Source organism: Nansenia antarctica, assembly GCF_963989245.1.
Source record: "Nansenia antarctica genome assembly, chromosome: 17".
In the NCBI taxonomy this organism is placed as follows: Eukaryota; Metazoa; Chordata; class Actinopteri; order Argentiniformes; family Microstomatidae; genus Nansenia; species Nansenia antarctica.
In genome coordinates, this window is record NC_137687.1 from 16195864 (window position 1) to 16210661 (window position 14798).

The window sequence follows — 14798 nt, forward strand, 5'->3', positions numbered from 1 at the left end:
TGCACCTCACGCACACACACACACCACCCTGCACCTCACACACACACACCTCCCTGCACCTCACACACACACACCTCCCTGCACCTCACACACACACACCACCCTGCACTTCACACACACACACCACCCTGCACCTCACACACACACACCACCCGAGTCACACTTGAGCCGCCTCTTTACAATGCTCAATCTGCTATTTACACAGAAGGACCACTAGTTGGCCGCTTGTAAATTAGCCTGCTTCCTACACAGAAAAACAACAAAATAGCTTTATACTAGCTTATCCTGATGTGATTTAGAAAATGTAAGGATACTCATATCTAGGAAAAGTCATGAAAGGAAGGTCCTGAAATTTGATCGAGTGCAAAGATATAAAACATTTTCTTGCTCGCCCTCCATAGTAGCATCCAAGCCAAAACACATTTACTCACGCACACGCATGCACGCACGCACACACACACACACACACACACACACACAAACACACACACTGTGGCGCAGGCGGTAGAGCCGCCGTTTAATGATCGCAAGGTTGGCAGATCGGCGGTTCGAGCCCTGGCTGGCCACATGTCGAGGTGTCCTTGGGCAAGACACTGAACCCCAAATTGCTCCCAGTGAGTGGGCCGGCGCCTTGCATGGTAGCTTGCCGCCATTGGTGTGTGAATGTGTGAGAGGCCTTTGGATAAAGGTGCTATATAAGTGCAAAAAGAAAAGACACACACACACACACACGCACGCACGCATAGGCATCTACCGAACTAATGAACCATACAATGTTAGTTTATGGGAAGCTGCTTTTGCTGCTTAATTGAGGAGCCTTATTCAAGGAGGATGTTGTGAGGGTCTGCTCTGTAACCTAATGGGCTTCCTAGAGACACAGAGGTGATTTATGACAACATTACCAGAGAGGGAGGGAGGGAGGGAGGGAGGGAGGGAGGGAGGGAGGGAGGGAGGGAGGGAGGGGAGGTAATTGCATCTGACGCCATGCGAAGCCAGGATGCTTCATACGAGGAAGCAGGGCTGAGTGCAGTCAGTCAGTCAGTCAGTCAGGGAGTGAGAACGCCTGGCTACAGAGGAAACAAGTCACCAGTCGTCCTCTTCCTCAGCTCAGACATGTATGACAGTATTTATGGACACCTGCTGATGTTGAGCAAGCAGCTATCAGGTTACAGTGGGAGATCAATTAAAATAGCTCACAGGCCACTGAAACACCAATGGTCACCTGCTGTGGTGTGGTGTAATCCAAATTGGCACTGCAATAATATTACTTAATGAGGCTGTTCATTAAGTTCATGTTCATAAGCCACTGAACTGTAAATAAATCTCCCTCTCCTTTCCCCCCCCAGGGTATTTAAGAAAGCAAGTCCCAATGGAAAGGTGAGTATTTCATGCCATAACTTTATTATACTTTTTTGGCCAACTCTTATAGAATTACCTTGAAGACGTCCTTGCATCATGGTCACATGTTAAGTAGCAGTTATACCTATAGATTTTAGATTTTAGAAACAACATTGTATTAACATGCTGTTAATAATTAAGTAGTTGCTACATTTGTTTTGTAATTATTTGTAATTATTTGTTTTGTTTTCATTACAAATAAGTAATAGGGACTGTTCCACAAAAAGGGAAGGAAAACTCTTCATTATGATGTAGTTATAGAACAATTACCATACTACCTTGTAACATAATAACATATTCTACAATGTTGTAAGTAGAGTGATAATGTCATTACTACACTGATAGCTCAATGTGGTAACACAAAGCATTACCCAACACATACAGTAGTTTCAAGTTTCAAGTTTCCTTGCATTGCAGCACAAGACATAGGGCATAATAAATCAAGCATAATTCAAGATAAAAGTGTCAATGCCGCTAGTGATGATAGAGATAACTAGTGATGATAGAGATAACTAGTGATAATAGAGTTTACAGTAGTAAAGTGGCTTGAACTTAGGGTTGCTGTAGTCCATGTACAAGGACTGAGCTAGGGGAAGATAGTAAATTGACTACAGTGTGCTTGTTCAAGAGCCTGATCACCTGGGGGAAGTAGCTGTTTGTGAGTCTTGGCCCTAAGGCTGCGTGTCTTTTGGATGACATTGGTTCGAACAGGCTGTGTTTGGGATGGCTGGGGTCTTTGATGATCCTTTGCTGACACACGTGTGTCGTATACAGTATATCCTGGATGGAGGGAAGCTTACATCCAGTGATGCGCTCGGCTGTCCGCACCACCCTCTGTAGCGCTTTGCAGTTGAGGGCAGTGCAGTTGCCATGCCAGGCAGTGATGCACCCAGTCAATATACTCTCGGTAGTGCCTCTGTAGAAGGAGGAGTAGAGGAGGGGACTCAGGACACAGCCTTGGGGGGCTCCTGTGTTGAGGGGTTAGAGGGGCGGAGGTCTTAGAGGCCAGTCTCACCACCTGGCTGCAGGTTAATTGGAAACATACATGTGTGGTTGTAGAAGTGATTAGGGAATTAAAGGGCTCAGTCTGGTAGCACTTCCATAAACTCTCATTAACACACTAACTGTAGCTGCAGGTGACCCAGATCCAGCATGGTTAGCCGTGAAGCCGACAGATCTATCCGTAGGAATCCGCAGGGTCCCCTAGACAAACCCTAGGGAAACATAAACCTGATGATAAACATCCTCATGAAACACATTCATCTACTGTATGACAGAGATTTGACTATTTGTCACCATAAAAGCTGGGTTCTGTTTTGTTTCCTTCCTCAGCTGACGGTGTATCTTGGGAAAAGGGACTTTGTTGACCACGTTGACCTTGTCGAGCCTGTGGGTAAGACTACTGTGACCATGACATCCATTGGTTTTCTGTCAAGACTTAAAACACCCACTCTACCACTCTGTTACCCACCATGCACTGTGGCTTAGGGGTTTGTGTTTCTTCTAGGAGACATTTCAGTGTCTGGTGTCCAAAGTGTTTTTGCTTCCCCACATAACATACGCCTCATTCCCTCTCTAGATGGTGTGGTGTTAATAGATCCTGAGTATCTGAAAGAGAGGAAAGGTGATGTATTATACGTGTATGTGTATATCAGCTTGAAGGTTGTTACTCTGAAGTTGATCAATACAGATTTGTGGCCATACATGATTAAAAAAAAAAGTATTAAGCATGTTTCCAAGTAATAATTTCGCGTCTTTTTTTAAAAGGAGGGCCATTAGCATATGCAAGACCTGTTTTTCTAAATACACTCAATGTTCAATGTGACACGTTCAGCTGGTAGCTAATAGATTAACTTCAGTTGTTTAGTTTTTTAATGTTTTTTAAAATGTTATTTGGTTTTATGTATTTGCACAAATAGAAAGTGTGGACAAACAAACAAACTAAACATTTATACATAGTACCTAATATGTAATTAGTACATAACCGTGTGTTCATGTTGTCTGTTGTCTTGTCCTCAGTGTTCGTGACGTTGACATGCGCGTTCCGCTACGGCCGTGAGGACTTGGACGTTCTGGGCTTGACGTTCCGGAAGGACCTCTTCGTGGCGAACATCCAGGCCTTCCCCCCGGTGCCCGAAGACAAGAAAAGCCTAACTCGCCTTCAGGAGCGTCTGATAAAGAAGCTTGGCGAGCACGCTTACCCTTTCACCTTTGAGGTAAGCCACGCCCCAAAATAGAAATTGTCCAATCATATCACAGTAAAAGTCACTACAGGTAGAAAACTCGGACAAACAACTCGCTAATATCTGATGGTGAAAAGCTTCTAGACTAAATATTCTTGTCATCTTTAAAAAAACATGTATATTACTTGCTGTGGTAAATCAGAAATCAGAAATGTGCCAACTCCCACTTTTGTAAGTCATTGGATGTCATTCAGTCACGGTTCGGTCAGTCAGTCACTGTCAGTGAAGCGTTGTTTGTTTGTCTGAGTTTTCAAACGGGACGTGGCTTAGCGATAGGTCAATTGTGACCATTTATGTTATATAGCCGTAACAGCAGTTGTTACGTAGGATTTAATGGGAGTTGTAAAGTTTTTGTAATGCATCATTATAATTATCTTCTTCCTAATAGTAATTTAAATGCTTCTAGTGGGTGTATCCCATATCAAACTCAAAATTGTATTTAATTGGAAAATGCAACAAGGTTAAAGATTAGCTCGATTTCTCCACTGACAGATTCCGGTCAACCTACCCTGCTCAGTCACTCTCCAGCCGGGCCCGGAGGACACAGGGAAGGTAACGTTTAAGTGTCAAATAATAAGGGTCAGATGCCAGTACTGGAGTTGGTGAAACTGCACTACTTTCGTTGTGGCTGTTCGGAGAACTGCAACAACACAGGCTGACACAGACACTAAGGGCTTTCGAACCTCACAACACCCTTTGGTAGCTACCTTACTGTTTGGGCAGAATATTTTATTTTCTTCAAGAGGTGTCAAGTTTCGTCACTCAACTTTCGGTACTGCATGTGTTTTGTGTTTACACTCCTCCCTCCCCACCATTAGACTTCTCCGTCATAAATAAAGATGCTCTGCTCTCCTTTACAACATTTAGATAGCTACAAATGTAAGCAAGCTTATGGTGGCTGTTGTAACTACCACATTTTCTTATGGCTATGCTTTCATAATAACAACAGCACCATATCGGCACACCTTGCCCAAAAAGCCAGCCCTCATGTTTTTGTTCAAACCTGATTATTTTCCTCCCTTAACACATTAACATTTTTATCATTTGTGACAGCCGCTGGTGAAAGAGGGGAACAAGTCGGCAACCAATCAAAATGTTTGGACGTATTCTGAAAGATTTAAATAAATGTCAACGTTGTTGAAAATCAGTGGTGTGCCGTCAGGGCCAGCAAGGCCTTCTCTGCTGGCCTAAACATCATCAGAATATACATTTTATTTTAATATATTTTTTCCACAAATATGTATTAATGATTCCCCATAGTCTATTCTCTTCATTTCATAGCTTTCCTCTTGGTTGCGCTGCTTCCAGTCTCCGATTGAGATTTGGAGGGCTGGCCTTTATGTTAGAGCTTTTATCCAATCAAAATGTGTTGCTAGGGGGCTCCAAAATCTGCCTGCCTGCACGTTAAGCGGTGCCGCGGATTCGACCTGTAACTTAACGTTGGAACGAGAAAACCTGTGGCGTTCCTAGTAAACCTACGTAGATGCGAGCAAAAGCAACAACGGCGCCTGCTGGAAGGCTCAATGATGTCAGCACCCAGCACGTCTTTTGATTGGATACGCACTATTGATACGCACTATTGATACGCACTATTGATATTCACTATTGAGATGCGTATATGCCGGTAGATGTGAAACTTTTGAAAGTGCGCAGGGAAACGGAGCATCACAACGAAAGCTTTCGTTGACTGATCGATAATACTGATCGATTGTGTCCTGTTTTTGGGTAAACAATAACTATCATTTAGGGGACACGATGAAAGCACCGAGTCCACAAACAGAGGAAACTACGTTGAGCTTATTTCTTTTCTGGCTGAAAACAACCCAGATTTACATTACCACCTGTCCACAAACAAAGTGTTTACTGGGACGTCAGGCAAAATACAAAACGACCTGATTTTTGCTATTGCTTAAGTGATGGGAGAAGAGATCAAAATGGAGATTAAAAAGGCACCCTTTGTCGCTATTATGGTGGACGAGACGACAGACGTGGGTAATGTAGCGATCTTAAAGATGTTAGTTTAACACTCTTCATTGTAAATGCGGATTTATTGATTAAAAATGCTTCGGAAATATTAATATAACTCTGTTGTACTTGTCTGACTATGTTAAGGTGATGCAACGCCCGGTTATACTGTGTTTCTGTCTAGTTTCTAGAGCCATGGCGTCATAACGATGGTATTAAGAGGTAGAATAATTCAGGTAGGAATGTGTCGGACATCACTGAAGGCCTAGGTGTGAAATGCACCGCCCGCCACTGTTGAAAATCAATGACACACTCGCTAGTCAAGCCAAAACATTGCAATGCAATGGAGTCGGTGAGTAATCCCCACTACTCTACACTAACTAACTAGGTAGTAGTGGGGATTACTCACTCAATCCATTGCTTTGAAATGTTTTGGCTTGTGTCATTGATTGGGCGGCTGGGCGGGCACTGGAGTTTCACCAACTCCGGATTCAGCCCTTTTATCAAGGAAATTGACTATTTAACATTTACACAGATACCAACAAAAAGGAAATCAAATGAATGCCATATCCTATTATGCTTTGTCTCCTAAGGCCTGTGGGGTTGACTTTGAAGTAAAAGCTTTCTGTGCTGAGAATGTTGAAGAGAAAATCCACAAAAGGTAAAGCAGTTTGATTGAGTACAGTGTATAAGCCTCATTGGATTTGATGAATCTATGGAAATGATGAACATGAGATTAACATGAATCATTCATAAAGGTGAAATCACTCAACAATGGTTAACAAACTGCAGACATACTGTAGGAGTCAGTCTAACATATACATAGAGAACCTGGTTTGTTGAGGATGCATTGAAGGCATTTGACTACTTTGAATTAATTTGGTGTCTTGAAAGGCAGCTGTAGTCCGACCTACAGTATCACACACTATTTACCATAATGGTGATTTGTGTGAAAAATGTCTTTAATACAACATCAATGTGACAACGATTACTGAAAACTGTGTGAATGACAAGAATGCAGAGCAGGATACTCTCATGTGATAGACAGAGGTTTTAGAATGGAAGACACCATACTCTCATGTGATAGACACCATACTCTCATGTGATAGACACCGTACTCTCATGTGATAGACACCATACTCTCATGTGATAGACAGAGGTTTTAGAATGGAAGACACCATACTCTCATCTGATAGACAGAGGTTTTGGAATGGAAGACACCATACTCTCATCTGATAGACAGAGGTTTTGGAATGGAAGACACCATGCTCTCATCTGATAGACAGAGGTTTTACCACTACTGATAAGCAGAGGGCTTCGGAGGAGAAGAAGCGCTGTTCCTTCTCACTCTGGGACAGTTATGTCTATTTTGACCAACTGTTGAACCTACTATGGCCAACCCCAGGACAAAACCGCCCACCATCCTTGTCCCGATGTTCCATCCTTGTCCCAATGTTCCATCCTTGTCCCAATGTTCCATCCTTGTCCCAATGTTCCACTCCAATGTTCCATCCTTGTCCCAATGTTCCACTCCAATGTTCCATCCTTGTTCCAATGTTCCACTCCAATGTTCCATCCTTGTCCCAATGTTCCACTCCAATGTTCCATCCTTGTTCCAATGTTCCACTCCAATGTTCCATCCTTGTTCCAATGTTCCATCCTTGCTCATTGCACAGGAATTCAGTGCGTCTGGTCATACGAAAGGTCCAGTACGCCCCAGAGAAGCCGGGCCCCCAGCCCATGGCAGAGACCACGCGGCAGTTCCTCATGTCTGACAAGCCCCTGCATCTGGAAGCCTCGCTGGACAAAGAGGTGACAGACAACAACATCACATTCTGTTCTTAGAGGACACTATAGACAACAGCTCTCACTTAAAAAAAAAAAAAAAAAAAGCGTAACAAAGTCCTAAACAAATTCATTACATATCAATATGTTTGTACATTATGGATAAGAATGTTAATCTCAAATATCTCTAGATGTCAAATCTTGAAAGGAAAATCTTATTTGCATTTTCTTTCCAGATCTACTACCACGGGGAGCCAATCAGCGTTAATGTACATGTCACAAACAACACAAATAAGACAGTGAAGAAAATGAAGATTTCAGGTTGTTGCACCATATGAAGTTACTCATGTGTGGATTTTTCAGGGCGGCACACAGGTTATAAGTATTGTTATATCTATTCACAGTGCGTCAGTATGCGGATATTTGCCTGTTCAACACTGCACAGTACAAGTGCCCAGTCGCAACAGAGGAGTCAGAGTATGTTTCATTTACCTCAACTTGTGTACAATCAAACATTAAGACCTCAACAACAAATTACATTTGACTTCTGATTATTGAAGATTACTAATAATAACTAATAATCTTTTCAGTTTGTAAAGCGTCTTTGAGTGTCTAAAAAGGCGCTATATAAGTCTAATGTATTATTATTATTATTATTATTAATAATAATAATTGACAATGATGGGCTGGAGGTTAACCACTAACCACTATAATACTCTTTTGAGAACATGCAGCAGGGAGAACCTTTTCCCAACCTCCAGTAATAAAGATACATATACATTTAATCTAATACAAATATTTGCTATACAAATACAACTTGATTTGATTTGATTTAATCATAAAGCAGACCCTCCAATTTGCATCACAGATGAAAACTATCTTGTTTCTTTCTTTATACAGTAGACAACCTGTAAATTGTATTCATCCTTTTTTTCCAGTGACATAGTGGCTCCAAGTGCAACATTTTGTAAAGTCTACACCCTCACCCCCTTCCTTGCCAACAACCGGGAGAAACGTGGTCTTGCTTTAGATGGAAAACTGAAGCATGAGGACACAAACTTGGCGTCTAGTACATTGTGAGTGCAATTTTGCTATGGTTTTTTAACAAAACACAGCTGACAAATGAAGAGGCTTGCATGATCAATAGATGAATGTCAGTCAGAATCAGAATGATTTTATTTAGTTTTTTATTTCACAAACAGGTTAAGAGAGGGAGCGAACAAGGAGATCCTTGGCATTATCGTGTCGTACAAAGTCAAAGTGAAGCTGGTCGTGTCTCGAGGCGGGTATGCGCTTAAACATACATCTGGATTTGTGTATTTGTGTGTGATACCCCAAGGAAGTTGTTGTGTCATTATAATCATTATTATCCACTGAGCAGTTACAGTTAACTCAATGACATATTTGGTTTTTGTCTGAAGTAAAAGTTGATCCTTTTTCATTGATTTCAGACTCTTAGGGGATCTTGCCTCAAGGTAACTCGATATGTTCTAATCACAATTATTGATTTCTTCACATTTGATGCTATAAAGTGTAAGATGTTCTTGTCACACATCTGAGGCTATAAAGCGGTATTTTTGTGGTGATACACTGTAAGACATACCCTATATATAGCATATACTACTCTACTATATTACTACCCAGTAAACAAAGAGTCCAAAAGACGTCCTCAGGGAAGCCGGAATGTGGGTTCAGATTACGTCTTTCTAGGACGTCCAGATGACGTCTTTCTAGGATGTCCAGATGACATATTTAGGACGTCTTATGGAATACATGAACCCACATTCCGGCTTCCCTGAGGACATCTTTTGGACTCTTTGTTTACTGGCTACTAACCTACATAAACAATACTGCAATTACATTCCATACAGTTTGTCTACATATAGTTTAAATTTCCTTTTTTCCAGCGATGTTTCCGTTGAGCTTCCCTTCACGTTGATGCATCCTAAACCGATTGAAGAATCAATCTACAGGGATGGTAGGGCTCTCTCTCCCAGTCTAAACCAATCCACCGTTATGCAATTCAATGACCCCCTGAACACACATTGTGACAACAAAGGGAATGTTCCAATGTTCTATTTTCCCTTGTTGCAGCTCCAGACGAGGCGCCGCTCGACACAAACCTGATCGAGTTTGACACCAAGTAAGCAGCTGGCTCCTGGTCTCTCTGACTCATAACATTGTTGTGTTGCTCACTGCGCTGCCAGCCTCCAGCGCGGCTCTTCAATAATACATTGCTCACTTCCTGCTGTTACATTTCCTCCTCATAACAGCACCCTCCTTTGTGCATGCACATTAACAAGCAGATATAAGCACAATTATGAATAATTGATTCGATGTCTTTTCGTGTAATGCGGTTCTCCCTCTCACAAGCACACACCTCCTCCTCTCCCATTTCTACCCTCTTTTATGGTCACATCAATAAGCCTGACAGGAAACAAGAGGGTATATTGCAGTTGAAGGTTTTTCTCCCACTCAGGCTCCCAAAGCACTAACGTTGATGCCTCCAAATGATAATGTGCTGACTTTACTAGTTCATGCTTGATGTGCTGACATGTTCCTGCACCCAGTGTGTCTGTGAATGCCTCTACAACAAAAACAACATTGAGCATACTGTAATTTATAACTGTAATTACAGTAATTAACTGTAAATATTGTGCAGTAATCTTATATTTTTAATTAAAATAACACTCAGTATTTAAACGATTGATCATTGATTTATAGGCATTAGGCTTGTATTCTTAATACTTACAGGAAGTCCTCAATACATAATACATATAACATATACTGTAGATACATTATACATATAGATATAACCCCATCTACCAGCTGACAATGCATTTAGCCTTCGTACACTGTATAGGGAGCCAGTTGTTATGAATGTAGGTTGAAGGGAGGGTTTAGCCTAGGCCCTATGTTGTTGATTATAGAGTCATAGAACAGTGTTAGAAGCATCTACACTAATCTGGTCTCTACTTGACGACCACCAACAAAGGTAGAACAGTTAGCACTCTCTGGTGTCTCCCTTTAGCCTTACAAGCCTGTTTCCTGGATTACAACATGGGCCTGTTGGAGTGTGGGCTATCTATGTGCAGAATCACTCAGTGCAGGCTTATTCAAGCCACTTTTAACACTAGAACAGCCATGATGTTAAAAATGTTATATCTTTGCACTCGATGACATTTCAGGACTCTCCTTTCATGACTTTTCCTAGATATGTGCGTTCTAGACACCCAGTATCCTTACATTTTCTAAATCACATCAGGATAAGCTAGTATAAAGATATTTTGCCGTTTTTCTGTGTAGGAAGCAGGCGGCCAACTAGTGGTCGTTGTGTGTAAATAGCAGCTTGAGCATTGTAAAGAGGCCCCAGAGGTGGCTCTTTTAGTAGGTAAAAAAGGCACAGCTGTTCTAGTGTTAACGATTGCCCCTTTAATAAAGGAAAATTTAACTGATGGTCACCCGGATTCAACAGCTAAGTTAAAAGTGGTCTTTATTGTCTAAATAGCTATATATATATGTGTGGTTTTTTGGGGGGGGGGGTTGTAATCGCTGTAGTAATAGTTTAATAATTGGCTTACACTGGCTTAAAAAAAAACTAGTTTTGAAAAGCTGCTGTAGCATGCCTGACTTGCACTGTGCTAACGAGCTTGAATCCCTCTCTTCAGTGACGATGACATCATCTTCGAAGACTTTGCACGGCAGAGGCTGATCGGAGCAAAAGACGACAAAGACGAGGATGACGAGGGCACAGACTCTCCCAAGCTGAATGACAGATAAACGCTGTTCGCTGTTTTCCTGTGTTGTTATGCTGTGGTACTGGGGAACTAACAGAGGCCCTTTAGGTAGACCAGAGTCTAGAGACCCTTTAAAGCACTCACAGTGGTGGTGTCGTGTTCTTGTTCACATTCGTCTTCTCCATACAGCAAGGATGTAAAAACTCTAGAAACATACAGCCTAGACAGCGTGGTTTGAGTGTGGACCGAGTATGGAGCAGTGCTGAACACACGCCAAGTTAAGCAGTAATTTGCATTTCATCATGACGAGATCAGTGGTAGCATGCCTTCAATGTCACTTTGTTATACATGTTTTTTCATTAGGACTGAACAAGAGTAACTTTGTATCAAGATTATATTTAATTGTAATGTAGATTTTCAGTTCTGATATTCATACTGTATGTTCGGAAAATCCATTTGTTATGACTGCAAATACTGCCAAATTAATTACTTGATGTTAGTTATGCACCGTCTTTGACCAGAAGAGCAGACACACATTTTGGTAAAAAAAAAAATGAAATTAACAGAGGATGAAGAAATCACATTGACAAAGACTTTATTTAGCCTCTACTGAAAGTTCATAATGACTTCAACCATCTCTCCAAACCATCGAAACTAACATTTAATTGCTACTTGATCATGGTTAGTCCTACAAAACAATCAGACGTGGTATTTTACCTCAAAGTATTGTAATTTATACTGGGATCATAAGAAACGTTTGAGCGATTCCATTCTGTGGGGTTGTATTCTAATTTGGGAAGAAAGAGCGGTTAAAATAACAGCATTTAACTGTTGTGAGGTGTAGCATTTGAGCAAATGCCTATGTGAAATAACGGCTCCCACATCCCAGTAATGATGTTATTATGGAGATGAGATGGATCCTTACCAGATGAGAAGATCCTGACCAGATTCTTACCAGATCATGTATCTATTTATTTGAATGAGTGGCCTCGCTTTGATGCATGAAACATGCCAATCTTTATATGTTTTTTAAAGATGCATATTGAGGGACAACACCTTATTTTCACAGTACAAATCTAATTTAATGATCAAATACTTGTTCATTTCCAGAGGAACGATACCAGGTTAAACATGCCCATTTTTAAAACGTTTAGTTGTTTGTTGCAAAGATGCCATGAGGGGAACAACTTATCCCTTATCCATTACAATCACTCATCTGGTAAACTATTGGTTATAAAGATGTAATCCATGCTGAAGAAATACCTATTGACCTACAATCTCTTAAGGGTTATTGTAAACATACTATTCTGCCCTGTAAGAAATGTACATGAAACATCTGAGAAGTGACAATTGATTCAGTTTCTCTTGAATTACCAGACTTAGTGTACAAACAAAGATAGATTGAATGCAATGTAGAGGTACTGGCCATGTTGATATGGAGCATATTGATACTGTATGTCCTGTAATATGTGCCATACTTATAGTTAACATGATGGATACAGGTGCTATTTAATTTAACACCAGATTAATCTATTGTCTATTTATTGATACAACAGCTCTGTGTGATCTTTCTGTTTCAGATCTTGAAATAGAAAGATCAAAATCACCCCATAAGTTCATATTATTATTATTATTTTTATGATGATGATGATTATTATTATTATTATTATTATTATCTCCCATACACTAAAATCTGTTGAAGGGGCGAGAAAGAAACCTGTATGTTCAACTGTATCTTTAATAAAATAATATTTGTGGCTATCTGGTATACCCTCCTTTTGCTTTGTCTGATATGAAGTGATGGAGAGCAGGAATACGGCGTTAATACATACAGTAATACAGCGTTAATATACAGTAATACAGCGTTAATATACAGTAATACAGAATGCATTATGAGGTGAAAGGAGCTTTCTCAGTTTCAATGTAATATCATTTAGAATCGCTCGGTAATTACCTAAAAATACTTTGGGGGTGTCCAATTATATGCAGTCAAACGACCTGTGATCTAATTAGTGTTGGTCTCATTAGGAATCATCCCTCTAGTCTAGACGGTTCATGTGATGAGAGACTCAACACTCATTTATTATGTTTACATTCGTTAAAACACTGCCACGCTCTTAATTGTTTTCAACCAGACATCATTCGCTTATCGTATACTAGTGCTCACAGTAGCAATGGTGGATTAGGACCACAACAAAAAGAACCTACAAGTACAACTAGATCTAACATTATTGAGCCACTCCTTGTGATAGTGAAAGTTGATGATCTCAATGTGGCTGGGTGGTATACTAGTGGTTTCGACAACGCCACTCTCATATAGGGGTGAGGCCCTCAGATACATATACTATAATTAAGGCTGGGTTCACCACAACTTCCTGGGGGGCTAATTATTTTGGCCTCAAACATAACCATAATGATCAGTTGAAACATTGTCGGCGGGTGAAACTAACTAATAATGTTATTGATGAAAATAGTTTATAATTAAGGGCTTTTAATTTGAAAGCTAACCTTTATTATCAAATACAGATATGATCTGATTAAAACATATTTACATTTTAATTTTCTAAATATGTTCCTGGTATTGTTCAGAGGGCCGGTCCAAAAGTGGGGGCGGGTCGTGAACGGACCACAGGCCATAGTTTGGGGACCCCTGATTTAAACTATCTATCTGATCATGCAAATCATCACAAAGCACTCTTTCTCACGTGTTTATTGTAGTTATTTGGAAGGAACACTGATAATGTCAGCATTCAGCTTCACCCATTAACATGGAATGGTCCTTCAAAATGAGTATAAAAGGTGCTGTAATTAATTAATTCATTGAATACTAGTTATAGCTTTGATGTTTTTGAAATATGCCTATTATTACAATTTCATTCAAAAGGATGTAGTTGTATTTTGCGGTAGGCCTATACTTGCTGGGCCTGTACGCATACACAATGATAGTAGCCTATTAAATAGACCTATGTTGTTATTTCCAAACAGGACAGACGGTGGCGGATGACGTGGTTTTAAGTGTCAAGAACAAGTGACGATCGGAGATCAGAGGTTGCGCATTGAATTATTGAAATAAATAAAGTAGATAAGGCCTACCCCTGATTTCATGAATGTTTATTGACTTTATTTGTAACAAAAATAACATGACAGCTATAGATAAGAAAACATTTGAATGGCCCAGATTATTCCCATTCATTTAGTTTCGAAAATGATGATGTGGAAATGTACTGAGTATTGTTTGGTCATAGACATGCACACTTGAATGTGAAACACTGCTATTTGTATAGTGTAAAGATACTTCTGAAAAAAAAGAAGGCCTTCATGCAGGGGGAGGTGGAGGTAGAGGAGCCAGAGGAAGACGAGGAAGAGGAGGAAGAGCACGCGGCCTCTCCTCGGAATGTGGGACAGAACACCTACATCCTGGCCCATCAGCATTGTTGACCAATGGAGTGAACGAACAACTACCCAGGTGAATGAGAAATTGCAGCTGGCTGTCGAGGACCTGGTTTCACGTTCCAGACGACAGAATCTCCGGGTGATTGGCATCCCAGAAGGGGGTAACCCAATAAAGATACTTCTGAAAAAAAAGAAGGCCTTCATGCAGGGGGAGGTGGAGGTAGAGGAGCCCGAGGAAGAGGAGGAAGAGCACGCGGCCTCTCCTCGGAATGTGGGA

The 14798-nt window shown here is 40.8% G+C and overlaps 1 protein-coding gene across 1 annotated transcript in view; it reads left to right on the top strand.

Annotated features, from left to right (window-relative positions):
- arrb1 (arrestin, beta 1) overlaps positions 1-11171 on the top strand; it is a gene marked incomplete at both ends in the record, with an annotated part of 29632 nt that extends 18461 nt beyond the window's left edge. The window contains 15 exons of the mRNA XM_080547343.1: positions 1347-1377; positions 2731-2791; positions 2978-3022; positions 3418-3614; positions 4134-4193; positions 6200-6267; positions 7283-7418; positions 7628-7712; positions 7796-7868; positions 8330-8467; positions 8594-8677; positions 8843-8866; positions 9299-9369; positions 9486-9534; positions 11060-11171. Of these exons, the coding sequence (XP_080403469.1) occupies positions 1347-1377; positions 2731-2791; positions 2978-3022; positions 3418-3614; positions 4134-4193; positions 6200-6267; positions 7283-7418; positions 7628-7712; positions 7796-7868; positions 8330-8467; positions 8594-8677; positions 8843-8866; positions 9299-9369; positions 9486-9534; positions 11060-11171 (1234 nt within the window). The remainder of the gene's footprint in view (positions 1-1346; positions 1378-2730; positions 2792-2977; positions 3023-3417; positions 3615-4133; positions 4194-6199; positions 6268-7282; positions 7419-7627; positions 7713-7795; positions 7869-8329; positions 8468-8593; positions 8678-8842; positions 8867-9298; positions 9370-9485; positions 9535-11059) is intronic.
- Positions 11172-14798: the final 3627 nt, after the last annotated feature.